The sequence below is a fragment of the Perissodus microlepis genome, chromosome 17 (assembly GCF_051167445.1).
Source record: "Perissodus microlepis isolate ML-2025 ecotype Zambia chromosome 17, ASM5116744v1, whole genome shotgun sequence".
Classification (NCBI taxonomy): domain Eukaryota; kingdom Metazoa; phylum Chordata; class Actinopteri; order Cichliformes; family Cichlidae; genus Perissodus; species Perissodus microlepis.
Window position 1 is genome coordinate 32,790,052 of NC_140477.1, and position 18,615 is coordinate 32,808,666.

The 18,615-nt window shown below is 40.8% G+C and overlaps 2 protein-coding genes across 3 annotated transcripts in view; one reads left to right on the forward strand and one right to left on the reverse strand.

The window, feature by feature from the left end:
• lurap1 (leucine rich adaptor protein 1) overlaps nucleotides 1-18,615 on the reverse strand; it is a 95,745-nt gene that overhangs the window by 28,891 nt on the left and 48,239 nt on the right. The gene's annotated exons all lie outside the window — the stretch shown is intronic.
• The window catches only part of lepr (leptin receptor), a 30,874-nt gene continuing 15,478 nt past the window's right edge, over nucleotides 3,220-18,615 (forward strand). Inside the window, exons 1-5 of one of the 2 annotated variants that reach the window (XM_084910035.1) lie at nucleotides 3,220-3,469; nucleotides 10,386-10,443; nucleotides 11,899-11,951; nucleotides 15,206-15,433; nucleotides 18,271-18,388. In XM_084910035.1, coding sequence (XP_084766161.1) covers nucleotides 10,430-10,443; nucleotides 11,899-11,951; nucleotides 15,206-15,433; nucleotides 18,271-18,388 — 413 coding nt within the window. In that variant the 5' untranslated portion in view covers nucleotides 3,220-3,469; nucleotides 10,386-10,429. Of the gene's footprint in view, nucleotides 3,470-7,596; nucleotides 7,792-10,385; nucleotides 10,444-11,898; nucleotides 11,952-15,205; nucleotides 15,434-18,270; nucleotides 18,389-18,615 lie in introns of those variants that run through there. The other variant, XM_084910034.1, reaches the window with a different exon arrangement.

Genomic DNA, 18,615 nt, shown 5'->3' on the forward strand with positions numbered 1-18,615 from the left:
GGAGCCTATCCCAGCTGCAATGGAGTGAGAGGCAGGGTACACCCTGGACAAGTCACGAAAGGCCTAGATAACCAATCACACTCACACCTATGACCAATTTAAACCATAAGTTAACCCAACCCCTCTAACTGTATGTCTTTTGACTGTTGGAAGAAGCCGGAGAACTCACAGAAATGCGGGGACAACATGCAAACTGCACACAGACCAGATAGTGAATTAGAGTCCAGGATCTTCTTGTTAAAAGGCAACAATTCAATGCAATTCAATTTTATTTATATAGCACCAAGTCACAGCAGCACTCGTCTCAAAGTGCTTTATATTGTAAGGAAAAGATCATACAATAATACAGAGAAAACCCAAACAATCGAATGACCTCTTTGAGCAAGTGCTTGGCAATAGTGGGGAGGAAAAACCCCCTTTTAACAAGAAGAAACCTCATGTGTAATGCAAACACAATTGTTCCAAGCACAGAACCCTGTGGAACTCCATAATTAAACAAAGTGTGTGAAGAGGACTCCTCATTAACAAATTAGAGTCTATGATATGATTTAAACCAGCACAGTACCTTTAATTCATACAGCATGCTCTATAATAAAATACTGTGGTCAACAGTAACAGTATCTAACACTGCACTAAGGTCTAGCTGGAGAAGCACAGATTTGATCCTTCTTATTGCCACTGTCACAGGCCATAAGAAGACCACATGTAACCCTCACTAAATCAGTTTCTGTACTTTGATGAGCCCTGAAGCCTGACTGAAACTCTTCAAATAAACCATTCCTCTGCAGATGATCAGCCAGCTGTTTTACAACTACCTGTAATTAGCTAAGATATCTGGGTCAAGTGATGCCTTTTTAAGTAAATGTGTAATTATTGCCATTTTAAAGGCCTGCAGTACGTAGCCCGTTAATAGAGATAGATGATCATATTTAAAATTTAAGTATTAACTAATGGTAGGACTTCTTTGAGCAGTCTTGCGGGAATGGGGTCTAATACACAACAATGGCAATATACATAATATTTTATATATTATATTATGTTATGGGATCACTTATGGCACACAAGAAGTGTAGAAAATAAATAATGAATTAATGCACATATCTACACAGTTTACTGTTGCTCCTCTTGCTCTGCATAATTTGGCCTCTTGCCCTATCGCTCTCTCTTTCCAAGGAAAAGCAGCTCCAGGAAGACAACACGTGTTTGTGAGTTGTGTTTTGTTGCACGTCTTCTCTTTACTCCTTTAAAATTCACAGTTAAGAATACTGCCAACTGCAAACGGGTTCCTTCCAGAGAATAGCTGAAAACAAAAACATGGCAGATGACAAATTTCTGTGGAACACACACTCTAGCAATAGCGATTTATCTGTTTCTATTTCCTGCCTTATTTCCTCTCTTTCATGCTGAAGTTATAGATGCAAGGGTCACAGCTTAATATGGAAAGCTAGGGTACAAAGCAAGCATAAATTTAAAGTCACTCTTTGAATGTGATTTGAATTCACGTAGAAGGGGATGAAAACATGTACATCATGCATTTAAAATGAAGAGATGATATCATTCCCCTCAAGTGACATCATCCTTACCAGACTTAAGGATGACCTCATCCTCTCGCTATGCAATCCCCTCCCCAAAGGTTTTTTCAGCATGCGCATGTGTTTAATTATTCATGAATGGCTTCCCTACCTGTGAGACACAGAGGCATCTTTATGCTTCAAGCCACTGGGGGGTGTTTGTTAGACAGCATCCACTCATAATGTTGAGACCGTGTGTGACTCATCTGCTGCAGCAATGATACTGTAGATCTCTTGTCAGGTCATCCACCTACTTTTTAGTGGCTCATACAAAATATTGTACAACAAAAAATTCATGTGGACATAAGCACCTTCTGACAGCATTTGGCTTGTTGGTGAGATGGTGCATGGCGTCACTTCAAACTATTTGTGACATTTCTGTTTTGTTTTTTTTAAATAACTTTTTACTATTAAAAGATATTGATCAATTAGATCAACTGAGATTTTTTTTTGGTGGATTTTAGTTGAGGTTTCTATTATATTTAAAAAAAATGTGTTCCATGATGTGATGTGCATTAGTTTAATAGTAATAGTGGTCCTTTCAGTTTGTATAAGGAACAATTACTCACATGGTAATACGATGCATGTAGGAGCAGTTATCTTCTTCCTTTTCTTACTGAACATCAGGGTTTGTCTAATCCCCACAACAAAGAGCAACCACCTCAAAGACTGAACATCAGCACAGAAAGCACATGCAGACCGGATCCTTGTGGTAAAAAAAAGAACAAAGAAACTGCTCCTGTCACTCATCAGACACTGAGCTTGTAATTTTAAAAATTATATTTATAATTAGATTATTTTTATTTATACCAGCATACCAGTTGGTGTTGTCACCGCTGCACACAGGTTAGCATGATGTCATTCCAGAGGATGATGTCATGCTGTTGGTGAGGCTGTCTTTCCACTGGCCTGTTAATCACTGAACCTTAGATTTTAACCCAGTTTTATGTACAATGTCAGACACTACACATCTAATTTTTCACTAACTCTCTTTGAAAGTGCCATGAAAAATGTCAAATATCCCCAACAGCAAGAATTAATGTCAGCTGAAGCGCTGAAGAGATCTGGGTTTACAAGAACAGCTATTAACTTTGGCAGCAGTTTGCTGTTTTTCCACAATCCAAAGCATGTTGTCTTTATGAGTAATGTCGTCTGTAAGTGTGAATAACACTGTTCAAACATTTAAAAATGGTCCAAACCTAGGAAAAAAGCATTTTACACTTGTTTTCCATCAAGCAGCTGAATCACATGTTTTCTCACATAAATTGACAAAAAGTAACTAAAGACAAATGCAGCAGCAGGAAAACCAAACATGCTTGTCATCTCTCGTCCTTTTACTCCTGTTTGACGCTCATGTGGGTGGATTTTGAATGTGTGAAACCAGATTCTTCCAAGCATCCCTGCAGTATAGTATGGCGACAGTGCAGCGCAGGCTGCTGAAAACAATGAGCCAAAACAATCTCCATAAAGACCGGTGGGCTGTGAAAGCGAGGTGATGCACCTCTATCATGACGCAGATCAAGGAACTCCTCTTGCAAATTAATCTCCTCATTTTTTTTGCAAAGGCGGTTTATGCAGTGACGCATCCTTTCTACGTCATAATGGTTTATAGTGACTGCAGGCACTATCTCACTATGGCACACACATACACATGCACACTAGCACTAGTATATTTGTGAGGGTATTATCTGTCATTTAGTCCCCAGATGCAAACATTACTACGCACATGTTGACACATCCGTCCTTCCTGCTTCCACTCAGTAAGGAGCTGCTGGGCCAGCTGCAGTCTCTGACAACATTTAATCTGTTCCCCATGTCGCTCTGGATATCATCCACATGCTCCATTTCCCTGTGAAAATCCAAAGGCATGCGAGTCAGATGCTGTGGCATATAAGAATGTAAGTGTGAATGTCTTTGTTAGCCTATTTTAGCTTTTCAGTGTCCTCTCTGCTCTAAAGTTTCTCTGCAGTGTTTACGCTAAAATTGATTGATTGATATCTTTGAAAAGCATTTCCAGCCTTACTCAGTGAGTCTTTCACATATGATTGTTGTCCCTACCTCCTGAACAAGATTCAAAGGAGTGTATTACTGCATATATTTTGTGTTCACCTAAATGTCAGGGTTTGGGTAAAACCAAAAAACCTTTCTTGTTGTCGCTGTAACAATAATGGTAAATGGTAAATGGCCTGTATTTATATAGCGCTTTTTCTAGTCCCTAAGGACCCCAAAGCGCTTTACATATCCAGTCATCCACCCGTTCACACACACATTCACACACTGGTGATGGCAAGCTACATTGTAGCCACAGCCACCCTGGGGCGCACTGACAGAGGCGAGGCTGCCGGACACTGGCGCCACCGGGCCCTCTGACCACCACCAGTAGGCAACGGGTGACGTGTCTTGCCCAAAGACACAACGACCGAGACCGTCCAAGCCGGGGCTCAAACCGGCAACCTTCCGATTACAAGGCGAACTCCCAACTCTTGAGCCACGATCGCCCCAATAATAAACATCTAATTAACGTCATAGTTATCAATGCAGCTTTGAAGGACGTGAAACTGAGCCAAAAGCCTTTAATCAGTTAACGTTGCAGCTGAAAGTATCATTTGGAAATGAAAAGCCAGGAGCATCTTCCTTGGAGGGTTCAACCCGGGGTTGTGGTCATGGCCTATTAAGGGCTCTGTTGGCTCTTAGGTGACGGTTTCCTCGTGGCTGCGTGCAGCGGGGCTAGGGGAGGGTCTGTGCTGACGGACGTGGGTTACTGACCTGGTAGCCTGGCTGCCCCTGGGTGGGTCCGGGACGGGCGTGAGGTTCTGGGGGTGCTCCATCTCTGGGCTGGGGCCCTGGCTTGGCCTTGGGGGCTTGGGTCCCGGTTGGTGTGTTGCCGGGGTTGTGGGCGGGTGGGTGTATGGGGGCCCAGCCCTGGCGCAGGGTTCCGCCGGCTCATCGAGCCACCTGAGGGGCTCTTCAACTGGTGGGGGAGGCTGTTACATCTTGCAGGAGCTCTCCTCTCTTCAGGAACTCACTCTGCAGGAGGGGGAGATATAGGAGAGGTGGAGGAAGATCTCAGCCTGGGCGTCTATTGTCTTGTGTAGTCTGGAAGATGAGTGGATGACGGGGTGGGTGCAGTTTTCTCTGTGGTGGGGTCGGGTGGGCTGTCCTGGGCTCTGTGGGGCCGGGCGGCGCTGCCGAACTAGGCCCCGGTCCGGAGGGGCCTGGGCCCCCTCTCCCTGGCGGGTTGCAGAGTATGGGGGTGCCTACTGGGGTCAGCGGGGGAGCTGGCCGCTGCGGCTGCTGAGTGACCCCTCATCTGGGACTCTCCTCTGCTCTTTCTGGGATAGTGGCGCGGCTGCCCCTCTGTTGGTCTTCCTTGGTCTCTTGTGTTCTGAGGGCCTCTGGATGTCTGGAGTCTTGATCTCCCCCATACCTGCTTCATGCCCTGGAGGACGGGGCTGTGGCCCCCCACACCCTCTAGCAGATCATTACATGAAGGAACCCTTTAAATACAAGTGCGTCCATGCTCACAGGTGTACACACGGGTGCTCACACACACAAACTACACCCTTTTTGGCTCCTACCTCAAAGCACACTGTGCGCTGTCGATCTTACGTGCTGCACAATAATGTTTAATATTTAGTATTTACTGTTATATTCACATAGATCATCGTGATTTTGTTTATTCTATTGCTCTTGTTTTTTTCTTCTGCTTGTTCTCTCTTTTTTCTTTCTCAACAGGTGATCCAGGTGATTGATATATGTATTTTTTGTCTGCTTATTTTGTTGTTTTTTGTTGTTTGCCCTTTATCCCCGTCCCTCATCTCCGCTGTTTTTCTTTCCCTTTCTTTCTCCCCTTTCTTTTCCCCAGTCAAGTCTGTCCCGTATTTAACAAGTGAAAATAAAATAAACAATAAAAGGTGAATCAAATAGACCATTACGGCAAGGCTGGGATGGTCCATTTGGTAAAGTAAATCCGTTGGGCATCTTTCTTCGCCTTTAGACAATAATTCTGATGGCAAAAGAGCCAAACAGGACAGGCGAAAAACAAACAAACTGTCACATAATCACTGTCACAGTGATTATGATAACTAAAGGTCACTGTCACAAGGAAACACAACTATATTTCTCAATAATTTGCTTGCACAATCAACTGTAATGTGAGAGCAGCTTCAGCCTGAAACCGAGATGCTCTTGGGCTTACCTAAGCCTAGTCAGAGAGTCAGAAAAATCAAATCTAAGAAGCAAACTGGAACTTAACATGACTAAATGACTTAACAGTCACAAGTGGACTGTGGATCGTCACACTATTCACATACACCCACGCACTCTGCCCCTTAAGAAATGTCACAGTGAATATAATCACATGTCTCAGATTCTAAATTAAACTAATTAGAATTCACACCTATAGACAGGCTAGTCAACTCAAAAACCACATATTCCAACTGCAATACTAATTAGTAGCATTATGTTTCACTTCATGCGCTGCCACAAATGTAGCTACAATGCTTTGGTCAGTTTGGCAGCTGCTGATTAATGAATGCTATTACATTACATTTAATATCATTTGCAATGTACGTGACAGACAGGATACAGCCAGAATTAAGATTATTGATAAAGTGTCCTGATGTCCTGGAAACCTGGCGGATTGCAAAACGTTTTAAACAGTGCCAAGTCAGAAAATTAAAGCATGCCTGTGTATTTACCACGTGTTCTGTTTGGGGCACATTTGGGGCAATGAATGAACAGCGGGTATTACATATAAAGTAAGTTCTGTATTTTCACTTGTGTGCTACATCACTCAGAATAACAAATTCATTCACTGCTGTGAAAGCCCTGTATAGTTAATCATAATACAGACATACCTTCCATTCAAATAACAGACTGCCTGTTTGCATTTGGAAAAGTAGGCTGACTTCGTGGTGTGGACAGGGAAACTTTTTTCTTTTTTCCAGGACTAGAAGAAATTGTTAAGGTGATTCAAAATTAAAGGAAAAAGCTGCATGTCACAATAACCCTAAGTAGGCTACTGGACTGTTTGCACCAATACAATCAGCAGACTCAGTTTCACTTGTGCTTTAGTGACAGTCTTTTTCTTTTTTTACTCAAGAAGAAGGGAGTAAAATTTGCTTATCACCGCATAAGGCCAATGACAAACTTACTGTCAAAAAAAAAACCCGAGACAAATTGAAAAGATATTTCTCGTGATGGTGCTCTTGTAAAGCTGTTAATTTCTCCCAGGTGCAACATTTCTTATTCTCTGTCTTTAATTATTCATAATAATTATTAATAATTAAATAATTAATTATTTAATTATTAGCGAGACCCTCTGAGCGCAGGGATCAGACAAGCTCTTATTCTGTGTGATGCTTAGCCCTCGGGGATAACAAGTGCTTACTGTAAAGTTAACATATCTCAAACTCAGGTTTGAGATTCAGGTTCACCGCAGAAGAATTAATAACAGTGGTGCTTCGGAACCGTGACTAGAGAAAGCAAGTTACTGCTTCACTCAGATATTTTGGATATGCAAAAAAAAAACTTGGCTCACACACTTTATGGGCTTTTAATGGAATGAAAACCTGGAAGGAGAGGGCAAACCAAGTCATTAACGTTTTGCACATTTTCATGGCCCACGAGTGCAAGTGGCTTTCAGTATTCCAGTTATTGGTGTGAAAGACTTCCCAGATACAGTAGTTACCCTATCTATAAATATATGGCAGGCTAAAGAGACGCATAAACTAGACTCATCCATAGATAGATGGATTTAGTCAGTTTTAACTTTAAACAAATAAGTATGACAAGCTAAACGATTCCATTTATCTTGTCATACTTGTCATACTTATTACAAAGCATGTTTTATATTCAATATAATAATGGAGGAGGGTTAAATTATTTCAAAACTGCACTCGAGTTTAGACCTTGAGCAACAGCGTAGTAGATTCTTGTGGGATTCCCGCAGGTGTCTTGAACGCATCACGATGGGCCGGGCACTGGAGGCTCTCCCTCCTCCCTCGGCTCTTTAGCTGTTTCAGCCGCCTTCAATCTTGTTCTGGGCAGCGGCTCGTTTTGTGAGAGGGAGGGGAAACTGCCCGTCTGTCACTGGGAAATCCTGATCGCTACCCTCGGTCTCAGTTAGCGGGGAGTGAGCTGCGATAGAGGCGCGCAGATCTTCAGAAAGGATTAAATTCAACTGAATGAAGCGCACACGAAGTTCTTCGGCAGCGACGTAAGAACCCTTTCTCGTTATTACTAAAGCCGTGTCCGATCGTGTTTCTGCCTGTGACCTTTCACGCTCCTGTGCGGTCCTCTATTTTTCCACACAGAAGTGAGGAACAACCGCTGAGTTAACTCGCCCACTTCTGACAAACTGACAGCTTTAACGTTTTTTAGTGGCATGTGTTTCCCCCTCCGTCATTTCTGTACCTGCCGCCTGATAATAAATGCCTTTTATTACTTTTCTCTTAGATTGTGATTTCTGGGCATCATCTCTTACTTTTCTGTGAGTTTCTCTTAATTTCTCACTTTTTTTTCACTTGAACTTTTTATGATATGCTTGTTCCAGAGCACATTTTTCTGTAAAGTGTCTAAGAATGTTATTAGGAATGGAATAGCCAAACTTTTTAAACTTGTTGTGATGCAGCTTGGCAGAAACTATGTTCCTGCTTTTGTGGCTGCTGATGGGAAGGAGGGGAGGAAACAAGCCCCTGCGCGCCTCTGTGCAAAGCAGCTTCAGTCAGGGTGTGAGTCAGACATGGATGAATAGCTGGCGAGGTGGAGTCCCTGGAGGACACGGATAGGAGTCCTGCAAGTGGAAAATAGTTTCAGATGCTCGTCTTGATCTAAATTGTTTCCAAAGAAGGGGACTAAACAGTGCTCAGAGCAGGAAGAAGGGCATGAATAACAGCCCTGAGTTGCTCAGTTCCACCTGCAGATGATGATGATGATGATCAGTGAGCATCACTTTATTGACAGCTGAGCTTTTTCTCTGCTGCACATGTTTGGTTGCACGCTGGGCAAAGGTAGGATTATTTGAACACATTCACGTCTTTTCCCGACGCCGTGGGGGTGTATTTATGAACGATTTATGCACGATTTATTTATCCTGTTTTAAGATGGTGCAACAGCTGATCACATGGAATTCATTACTTTATTGTTTTTGGAACAATCTTTTTGTGATTTTGATTGGTTCTTGGTGGACCTGCGTACTTTAACGAATCAGTACACTGTGATATGGTAGAGGAGTTTGTTTACACCGTGACTGCGATCCTATTAACATCTGTGATTAATCTAAAGTCTTTGTAGGAGGTGTTGCAAATCAGCGAGAATCGTGTCAGTGTTGAATTCTTCTGTGCGAGGGAGTGTGATGCAGGTATTAAATGCATGGCAGATTCCTATTTCACTATTTTGTCCATAGAAGTTTCTCAACAGTGTATATGTTAACATCCTGGCTCCAAATTCCACATGCTGTAACATGGATGCAAGCAGGGAATCCTTGTTTTCCTTCTCACATGCAAATGACTGTGGGTGAGAAATCTGTCTCTACAACATTTAAGCCTTCAAGTGTTTCATGACCCTGCCATGAGCACTGTTTTTATAATAACTGAGATACACTGTATGCAATCTTACTTCCACCATAGGTTTTGTGAACTGAGTTACCTTTTTTCCCGTAAGTTAAGAAAATAAAAAATTGCTATAAAAAAGGAAATGCACAGCATAAGTTGTTGGATTGGATTAACATTAAAAATTTTGGAGTTTTTTGGGGGAAATTTTAGTTAAATGCAGTAATATTGTCATAAAGGATTCCTGTTAGGTTAACGTGAAACTGAAACCTTTGTGATGATTCTTTCAGTAATTATACTGAAGTGATAACAATGCTTTGCATAACAGACTTTCCCCAAAGCTGTTCCAAGAATCACATGAAGGTGATGGCAGGTTAAATAGATCAGATGCTTCCTCTACTGATGTTTCTGCTTTACATGAATTCATTGAATCCTTTATGGTCTGTTTCCACCAGATAACAAACCTGTTGGCCAGTTTGCTCTTATTTTCAGTGGATCCTTACAAATTTGGCCACAGATTGGCTTGCTAATGATTGGTGTATTAGAATAGAATAGAATTCAACTTTATTGTCATTGCACATGTCACAAGTACAAGGCAACGAAATGCAGTTTGCATCCATCCAGAAGTGCTGGATGTATTGTACAGAAGTGCTGTAAGTATTACACTCAGACCAAACGCACAGTGCCTGCTGTGCATCTGTGGTGTTGTTTTTCACCAGGGCGCTGTGTGTCTGGGGTTAGTGTATCACTGAATTAAAAGATTGTATTCATTTACTGCCTCGCTGCTCTTGTTTGGCACCGAAACAAGCAGAAGTGGAAAGCTTCACGATGATGGTCGATGGAAAAAAATAAACAGAAAACATCTGAATTTGATTATATTTCTGTTAGAGAGAAAAGAAAACAAAGCAAATTGCCTATTTTTATCTAACATCTATACTCATGACGTCTAGTGAACAGTTACATGGGCAAAATACAGAAAAGATCTCCCTGCAATATTTATTCGTCCTGCCTGGTGTGTTTCATGAATGAAAAGCAGTTGAGTGTGAGGCGGGAGAGAGGGAGGTGCTCATATCAGCGAGAGACCTTTTTTTTTTTTTTTTTTTTTTTAATAGAAAAATTGCATTTAGAATCTCCTTGGCTCTGCCTTTTACAAAGACTTTTAATTGTCACTTTTTATTTAGGTCACGACAAAGTCCTGACTCACAGTCCCTTTGGAGATCCAAGCACCTTAAACAGCTGTGTCTCTTTTTTCTGTCCTCAGTGAGATTCACCACAGCCAAAGCCTATGTGGTCCATGCTCTCGCGATGACCGCTACAATGTAAGTATTACTGTCTGTTCTCTAATCTTCTGTTCGTGGGGTGTTGAAAAGAGCTCGCTGCAGATGCAGAAGTAGCAACACTAGTTTTTGATTTTGTATCCACAAACTTGTAGTCTGACGATCTCAAACATAAGACCCGGGGGCCAGAATTTGGCCACTGGACAGCTTTGAAAAATGTGAAGAAGAGAAAGAATTTTGGACAGTTTTATAATTTTTATTGCTTTTCCTACTAATAAAAAATGACTCCCATGAACATTCATACTACACCAAAGTAATTAAGTAATAGAAAACAATTAAATGACATAAAACTTCTACTGTGGAAGATTTCAGCTTTATTCAGTGGGTCCAAAGTGGAGAAAAAAGCTACCAGAACATTTCTGTAATTTTACACATTTATTTCTTACAATTTAAGTCCAAAGAACAATACTGATAGATTAACTATAGTATGTAGAAAAACAGAGAAATCCTCTTATAATTGCATTAAAAAAAAACCTTCTAAGATCTTTGGAGGATTAAATGTGCTGTTAAACTTCTTTTCTCTGACAGAAATTTGCGTTTCACTGGTCCTGCCCTTGGAGATTGCACTCAAATGAGTCAGAGATCCCTTTTTGCACAGTAAAAATTTCGTACCTCACAAACAGACATGAACATTGGCTTATTTTATTTAATTATGTGTTTATTTGCCTTCTGAAAGCTTTGTGAGATGAACACTTTAGAAACTGTATGAGTTTTTCAGAGACTCCATGAGAAAGTGTCTTGTTGGAGCAGCTCATGGTTACATATGTTGCAACTTGGAGCAAGTTAAAGTAAATGTGAGCTACCTTCAACCTGTCCTCAGACACCAACCTCTTGGCACTTAAATGGTATTAAGCGGTTGTGAACTGTCATTGTCTTGTGTTGTAACAGCACAGGTTTTTATGTCAGATGATTGCGTCTGCAGAGAAGTCGGTCCAGTTCTTCCAGTGCCCTTCCTGCAGAAAACTGGAATGCATTCCTTCTACTCCCACTGCTTTCCCATATCTGTTCTTGAAAAACCTTTTTAGATTGAGTGATAGTAATCAATCAGTGACTCATAAAACACTGAGTTTTGCACAACCTTACTTTGTTTTCATGCTAAATGAAAATCTATCCTTCAGCATTTTCAGAAGAAACTGAAGACAGTTTAGATATGCAAATACACAACCTGACCTAAGAATGTCTAGAAATGCTATTAAAACAGCTTGAGTATTTTCCCAGGAACATCTCATCTGTTGTTTCCCTTGATAGCTAATTAAAATTCGAATATAAAATATTAATACTAAATAATGAAACTTGTTAGCGTTTTGGGTCCATCTGTGCCTGCTTTGTTCATGCCTTGCATTTTTGCTTTTTGTATGTTCAGTGTTCCCTCAGTCTTCTTTTTTCTCTCCATCGCTCCATCTTCCTATTTCTTATTCCTGCTTTGTTTCCCTACAGGGTTCAGTCTGTAATGCTGGCAGGCCTTGTGTCTGTGTTCCTGGTCTCCTACGGTGAGTTCCACCTCCAGCACATCATCTTTGACCTCCCAGCTTGTAAGCTTAACCTCTTCCAGCCTTTAAATAGTTTTTCTCCTTTAAATAAACAGTGCTTCTCACGTGTGGTGTGCGTAGAACATAAAAAGTTTACTTTTTTTTACTTTACTGAAAGATTAATTTATGAAAGTGTTTATTTTAGGGAAATTATATGCTCCAAACACTTCAAAGACACACATGTCACCACGTGTCTTTTATCAATCTCGCACACTAAATTTGTACACCATCCGTGGATGTGTTTCTACTTAAGAGGCACATCCACATCAGTAAGAGGCTGTAAAAATAGATTTTTTGAGATTTTGGCAGAAAGATTTTGGTCTTTTAAAGACGCTACACATATAACGGCGTATTTACACCATTGAGCCCTGCTCTCAAAAACTGACATAGATGTAACACTGTCTGTGAAGCTGGATTTAGAAAAATAAGTGCTTAAAGTTAAAGTTTTAGCTTGTTTAACGCCATCTTCTCTCATTACGAACGTGAGGCAATGTGGTTGGTTGGTTGGTTGCAGCTAATAGACTTACATTAGCTTATGTTAGGTAACTAGTGACAGAATCGATAAAACAGATGAAAATAAGGACACTAAAATAAAAAATCAGTCTGAGGGGATAACATTTGGGCTGCAACAATGAGTTTTATGTTAAGAAACGGAGGATATACTGATATACTTTAGCAATAAGTGGCTATCTGTTGCAGTGTTGCCAACTTAGCGACTCCGTCGCTATATTTAGTGAGTTTTCAGACCCCCTTAGCGACTTTTTTTCTAAAAAGCGACTAGCGACAAATCTGGCGACTTTTTCTGGTGTTATTGGAGACTTATTTATGACGACTTTTTGACGTGAAAGTGCGGGTTGCTCTTAAGACACCTATGTGTCCAAACTGCAAATGAAACGCGCACGAGCAAAGCCGCCGCTCCCGCACTAACTGTAACGCAGTCAATTCTTCTTTTACTGTTATGCTGTTTTGTGGATCACAAGGTTTAAAACTACTTATAAACAAATACACACACACACACACACACACACACACACACACACACACACACAAAGTAACTCTACCAGAGTGCCTATTTCGGGTCACTTTTGCCGGTCCAAGCCCGGATAAAGGAGCACGGTTGGAATTGTGACATTAAAAAACAATAATTGCTAAAAGAAATTTAATTTGTAGTTCTAAATAAATTCTAAATGCATTTAACACATGCTTTACTCACTTTATGTCTAGTTCCACGTTGTTATTTCTCTCTTCAACAACGTAGGTTACAATTATATTAGCATGACCAATTATGCAAATTAGGCAATGACATCATTTAGCGACTTATAGCAACTTTTAGGACAGCCAATAGCGATTTTCCTTACTGAGGAGTTGGCAACACTGATCTGTTGTTTGGCTAGCTACACTCAGACGGGAAAATCCACCTGTTAGCTGTAATGTTTGTCAGTTTTTGAGAGCAGGGCTCAATGTTGTAAATTAGCCTTTATATATGTAGCGTTTCATGTCCTCTTTAAATCTAGATGTAATTAATTTTCTGTAGAGACATAATGTCTGGGACACTCACATGAATGGCAGTAGGGGTGGGGGAAAAAATCGATACTGTGTAGTATCGTGATATTTTGTTTGCTAATAATGTATCGATACAGGGACAGCAGAAATTGATATTTTGTTACAAAAAAGGTTTTTGTGCTCTGACTTCAGAGCATGTTGATCCTTTTTCTGAGCAAGAATCCTGACATTCCTTCACTGTCCAAATGTGTTTAACTTTTTTTTGGCAGCAATAAACATGACAGTTTACTTATTTTAATTTAAGACATGTTTTATTTTAATTAAGTTTAAAACTTTTTTATTTAATGTAAAATTATATTTTGTTTTAATTTACTTTCAAATTCTTCAGTTGCTGAATGGTCTGCATAGGTTTCACAAATTGCATAGTTCAGAATAGCTATAATTGTACCAGATGGTTGCATTCAGTTAAGTTGGACTAGACTGTAATACAAACCATTCAGTTTGTCAACAATACAACTGACTGAAATGAGAGACTGAGTGCGAGACTTTGATATTAGATAAAATGAATATTGATAAAGTTTACCTTTATGTACAGAATCTGAATATCGCAAAATATTTTAAAAAATTGCAATAATATCGTATCGTGCGTTAAGTATTGTGATAATATCGTATAGTGGGATGTGTGGTGATTCCCACCTCTAAATGGCAGAGTTGGTTATATAGCTTCTTACACAGAGGTCCAATTTTATCTTTATGTAATCTGTAATGATTCCAATTATAGACAAGACTACAATGTGCTTACTTAATACACACGGTTACCAATGTCTCCATTGGTTTTATGTGGTTTCAGACACAGACATTGAAACGTTTCATCCGACATCCTTATTAATGCTATATACGGTTCAAGATGCTAAAAAGTAAAACTGAAAAAACATGCTAAATATGTTAGCTTTAGCGGCTTCTTAGTGCTTTGATTATCCTAAAACTTCCCTTGACCTCTCTCTTTTTTGTTTAGATAAGTCTTATATATGCTAGTTTATTGTTAGCTTCTGTAAATTGCTAGCCTACAGAGGGAATACTGTTCATAAAAACTGCATGCATCAAATTAATATGTGTGAAGAATGGCCAAGCAAGAAGTGTGGAAGAATTATTTATGTATATAGTGCTTTTCATAAACACGAGTACAAGTAGCACACAAATCAAAAGAAATAAAATCTGTCGCTCATATTTATCAGTAAACAGAATTGTCTTTAGCAGACTTACTTGAGTCTTATCTGAGGTGCTATTATTTTTATCTTTTCAATTATTGCTTGTAATTTCTGCTTATGTCAGTTTTGAGTAAATCCCTATTTATTGCATTACGCTTTCTCTTTCTTTCTAAGAAAGGCTTCTTGCTTCTCTCTCCTTTTGCCTTTGTCACTGAGACACAAACACAGACTGTCATCACATTCAGCAGATGTTCAGCATCCAACTTCCATGAAAGAGCCGTTGCTATTGCACAACATTTTAGGGAACAGAAACAGTCAAAAGAAGCAAATGTTCCAGATAGCTTTGACCTTAAGTAGGCTGTCACTTTAATGAGATATAAAATAAAACATATTTTGCCTTTTGAATTAAAAAAAAAAGTAAAAATTGTAATACACAGTAAAGCTCTTGTTAAAAATCTGCTCGTGTGTCATCCCCACTTAATTTTATTGCCTCCCTGTGAGCAGGTGCTCAGAGTTTGAAGCCCGAGGATGGAGCCTCTCTGCGTTCAGGTGCCGTGGACCTCCCGTGGCAAGATGAGCTGTGCTGTGAGTCACCTTCAGCCCACCTTGGTGTGGAGGGAGGCAGCGCAAATTCACCAGAAGCAAACCTCTCCCAATCAAATCTCCCACACAGTCCTGGCTGCACTTTTAAGAGCTCGAGAATTGATTCACATCATCCCCGATCCTCTGGCGGTAAGAGTTTAGCGCCAACATGTTTCATAACACATACATTAGGTCTTAATACAAAGTGTCTGTCAGTGTTGTGTGTAGATACTCATCTGTGTGATCACTGAATCACGTCCAGGTCCAAACGGGTCTGCTCAAAACGTGAATGAGATCATTTCATTTCTGTACGTTGACATACTGAAATCTAAATTATGGTCGTCAGGTTTTTGCAAAACCTCTAAAAAGTGTATTTTTTTTATTTTGTATAGATGCAGAAATTAACATCTGATGAAAAACTATTGTGTACTTATGTTGCTCCCACTTTCCTGTCAGTGTGGCTGATGAGTCAGTGTTCATAAGGTTTATCTCACTAGGATTTCGTGTGTTTTTATGCTTTTTTTTTGCAAGGAGAAAAAATACTCAGCACATAGGAGTCATAATTATAAAATCCCCTCTCTGTGTTGTATGGATCTGAAAGTACACGGGGAATGGTGAAGAGAATTTGTTTATTTGCGCTGATCTATTAGGTGCTGTGTTGTGTAAGTGCTTCCAGCTTTATGTGAATTTTAAATCTCCAGATTCTTTATGATGCCTAACAATCAGGAGTGATTCACCTTCTGTAAAACACAGGAGCTAGACGAGATCAGGTAGGTGGTTTGATCCCTGGCACCTGTCAAAGTGTCCTTGGGCAGGATATACACTCCCAAAACGAACCCTTATTTACACTGGTAAAAAAACAGAAAAACAACTGTGTATGATAAGAAGAGCGTGCTGTTTTAATGGATTAATGTAGCATAAAGTGCAAAGTAGGTGTCGAAAATTAAGAATTGGGTGCATTTTATTTACAGACACAAACAGCACGCACTTATGCCTCTTTCATTCATGTTTTTCCACTGCTTTCAGCAGCCAGACGTTTCCCACAGTGATGGGAAACTGATAAAACCGATCATTTGCCTATATATGTAAAGCATGTACGTGCAGTAAATAGATTTGATGTTCTGTTCTATTTCTGATTGTGGCATGAAAGCTAACAACAACAACACCTACGCCAGAATGCTGTTTATAGACTTCAGTTCAGCGTTCAATATAATCCACCCCTCACAACTCATCAGGAAACTGACAGACCTGGGCATCAGTTCCCTCATCTGCAAATGGTTACTGGACTTCCTGACCAACCGCCCCCAACATGTCCGGCTGGATAACTGCTGCTCATCTACCATCACAATGAACACCGGTGTACCACAAGGCTGTGTTATGAGCCCTTTCCTCTACTCCCTCTTCACCCACGACTGCAGACCTGCTGATGGTTCCAACACCATCATTAAGTTTGCAGATGACACCACGGTGATTGGCCTCATCAGTGACAATGATGAGGCCGCCTACAGGGAGGAGGTGGATCGTCTGGCTGAGTGGTGCGACACAAACAACCTGCTGCTTAACACCGAGAAGACCAAGGAGCTCATCGTGGACTACAGGAGGAATGCTGACCCACATCCACCCATCCACATTAAGGGGACGGCTGTGGAGTGTGTGAGCAGCTTCAAGTTCCTGGGAGTCCACATCTCCGAGGATCTCATCTGGACGACCAACTGCTCCAAGCTGGTCAAGAAGGCTCACCAGCGCCTCTTCTTCTTGAGGACTCTGAGGAAGAACCACCTGTCCTCAGACATCCTGGTGAACTTCTATCGTTGCACCATCGAGAGCATCCTGACCAATTGTATAACAGTCTGGTACGGGAACTGCTCTGCCTCGGACCGGAAGGCGTTGCAGAGGGTCGTGAAAACTGCCCAGCGCATCGCCGGAGCACCACTTCCTGCCATAAAAGACATCTACAGGAAGCGGTGTCTGAAAAGGGCTGGGAAAATCATCAGAGACCCCAGTCACCCATCACATGGACTCTTCACCCTCCTGCCCTCTGGGAGGCGCTACAGGAGCCTCCGGACTAAGACCACCAGGTACCGGAACAGCTTCTTCCCCACAGCTGTCAGACTCCTGAACTCTGCCTCCTGACATCTGACCCACGTTAACACATGGACTGAACATACACACACACACACAACCACCTACACACACAATGGACAACTGTACCCTCAAACACACAATAATAACATGGACTGAACCACCACTCACAACCACTAGCACTTTATATAGCCTCTGTAGAAATTATCCACATATCTCACTTATCTTAACTGCACTACTGTATAGCTCTGTAAATAATCATTCTGTACATACGATAATTTTTAACCCTACAACTGTTTACAACTTGCATAGTTCCCATTTCTGTATAACTGTATATCTCAGATTTCTGTAAAGTTATTTATTTCATATTCTGTATAGTTTTTCATATTTATATCCTGTTCATATCCTGTACATAGCTTGTACTCACTACAGCCTGTACATACCTATAGTTATAGAATATTCACAACATACTTCATACCGTGTACATTATAACATACCATAATAGACCCATTTCTGTAATATACTTACATATCTATATTATTGCTAATATATATTGTAATATATCTATATCACTAAAGCACTTCTGGATGGATGCAAACTGCATTTCGTTGCCCTGTACCTGTGCATGTGCAATGACAATAAAGTTGAATTCTAATTCTAATTCTAATTCTAACTGTATTTCAGAACTTTTATTTGAGCAAAGAGCCCAAGGTTGTTCATGCAGCGAAGGATTTCAGTGCTAGAGAGGGTTTGTTCCTTTTTACCAGGCTGGAGGAGGCCTCTCACCAGACTGCCACTCAGTCTCAGGCTTCTTCTAAGAATATTAAACCAGGCTGTTTTCTTAGAAGCCTTCATTTGGAGGTCTGCCAACAGTCTCCTAACATGCAAATGTAATTTCTTTTCAGGCACCTGTTTGGACATCCTCTGCAGAATTGATGGAAACTGGCGAAATGTAATCTGCGATCTTCGGTCTCGTGGTCAGCCGTCCGACAGTCTTATGGCAGTCAGCTTACGGCGGCAGTTGTGAGTGTGAAGCGGCTCTCGTTAATGGCTTCATGTGCGTTTTGCCTGTTGAGAGTGTGTGAATGAGTGATTGTGTGTGCCTTTGTGTGTTTTAGTCTGATTGGCGATGTCTCAACTGCTCACTGGGGGGTTAAGTGTTTATCTCACTGGCTCCAGGCTTGTACTGTGGTAGGCTAATGCGATTAGGTTAGCACTGACCTAACAAGCACTTGAGAATTTTACTCAAT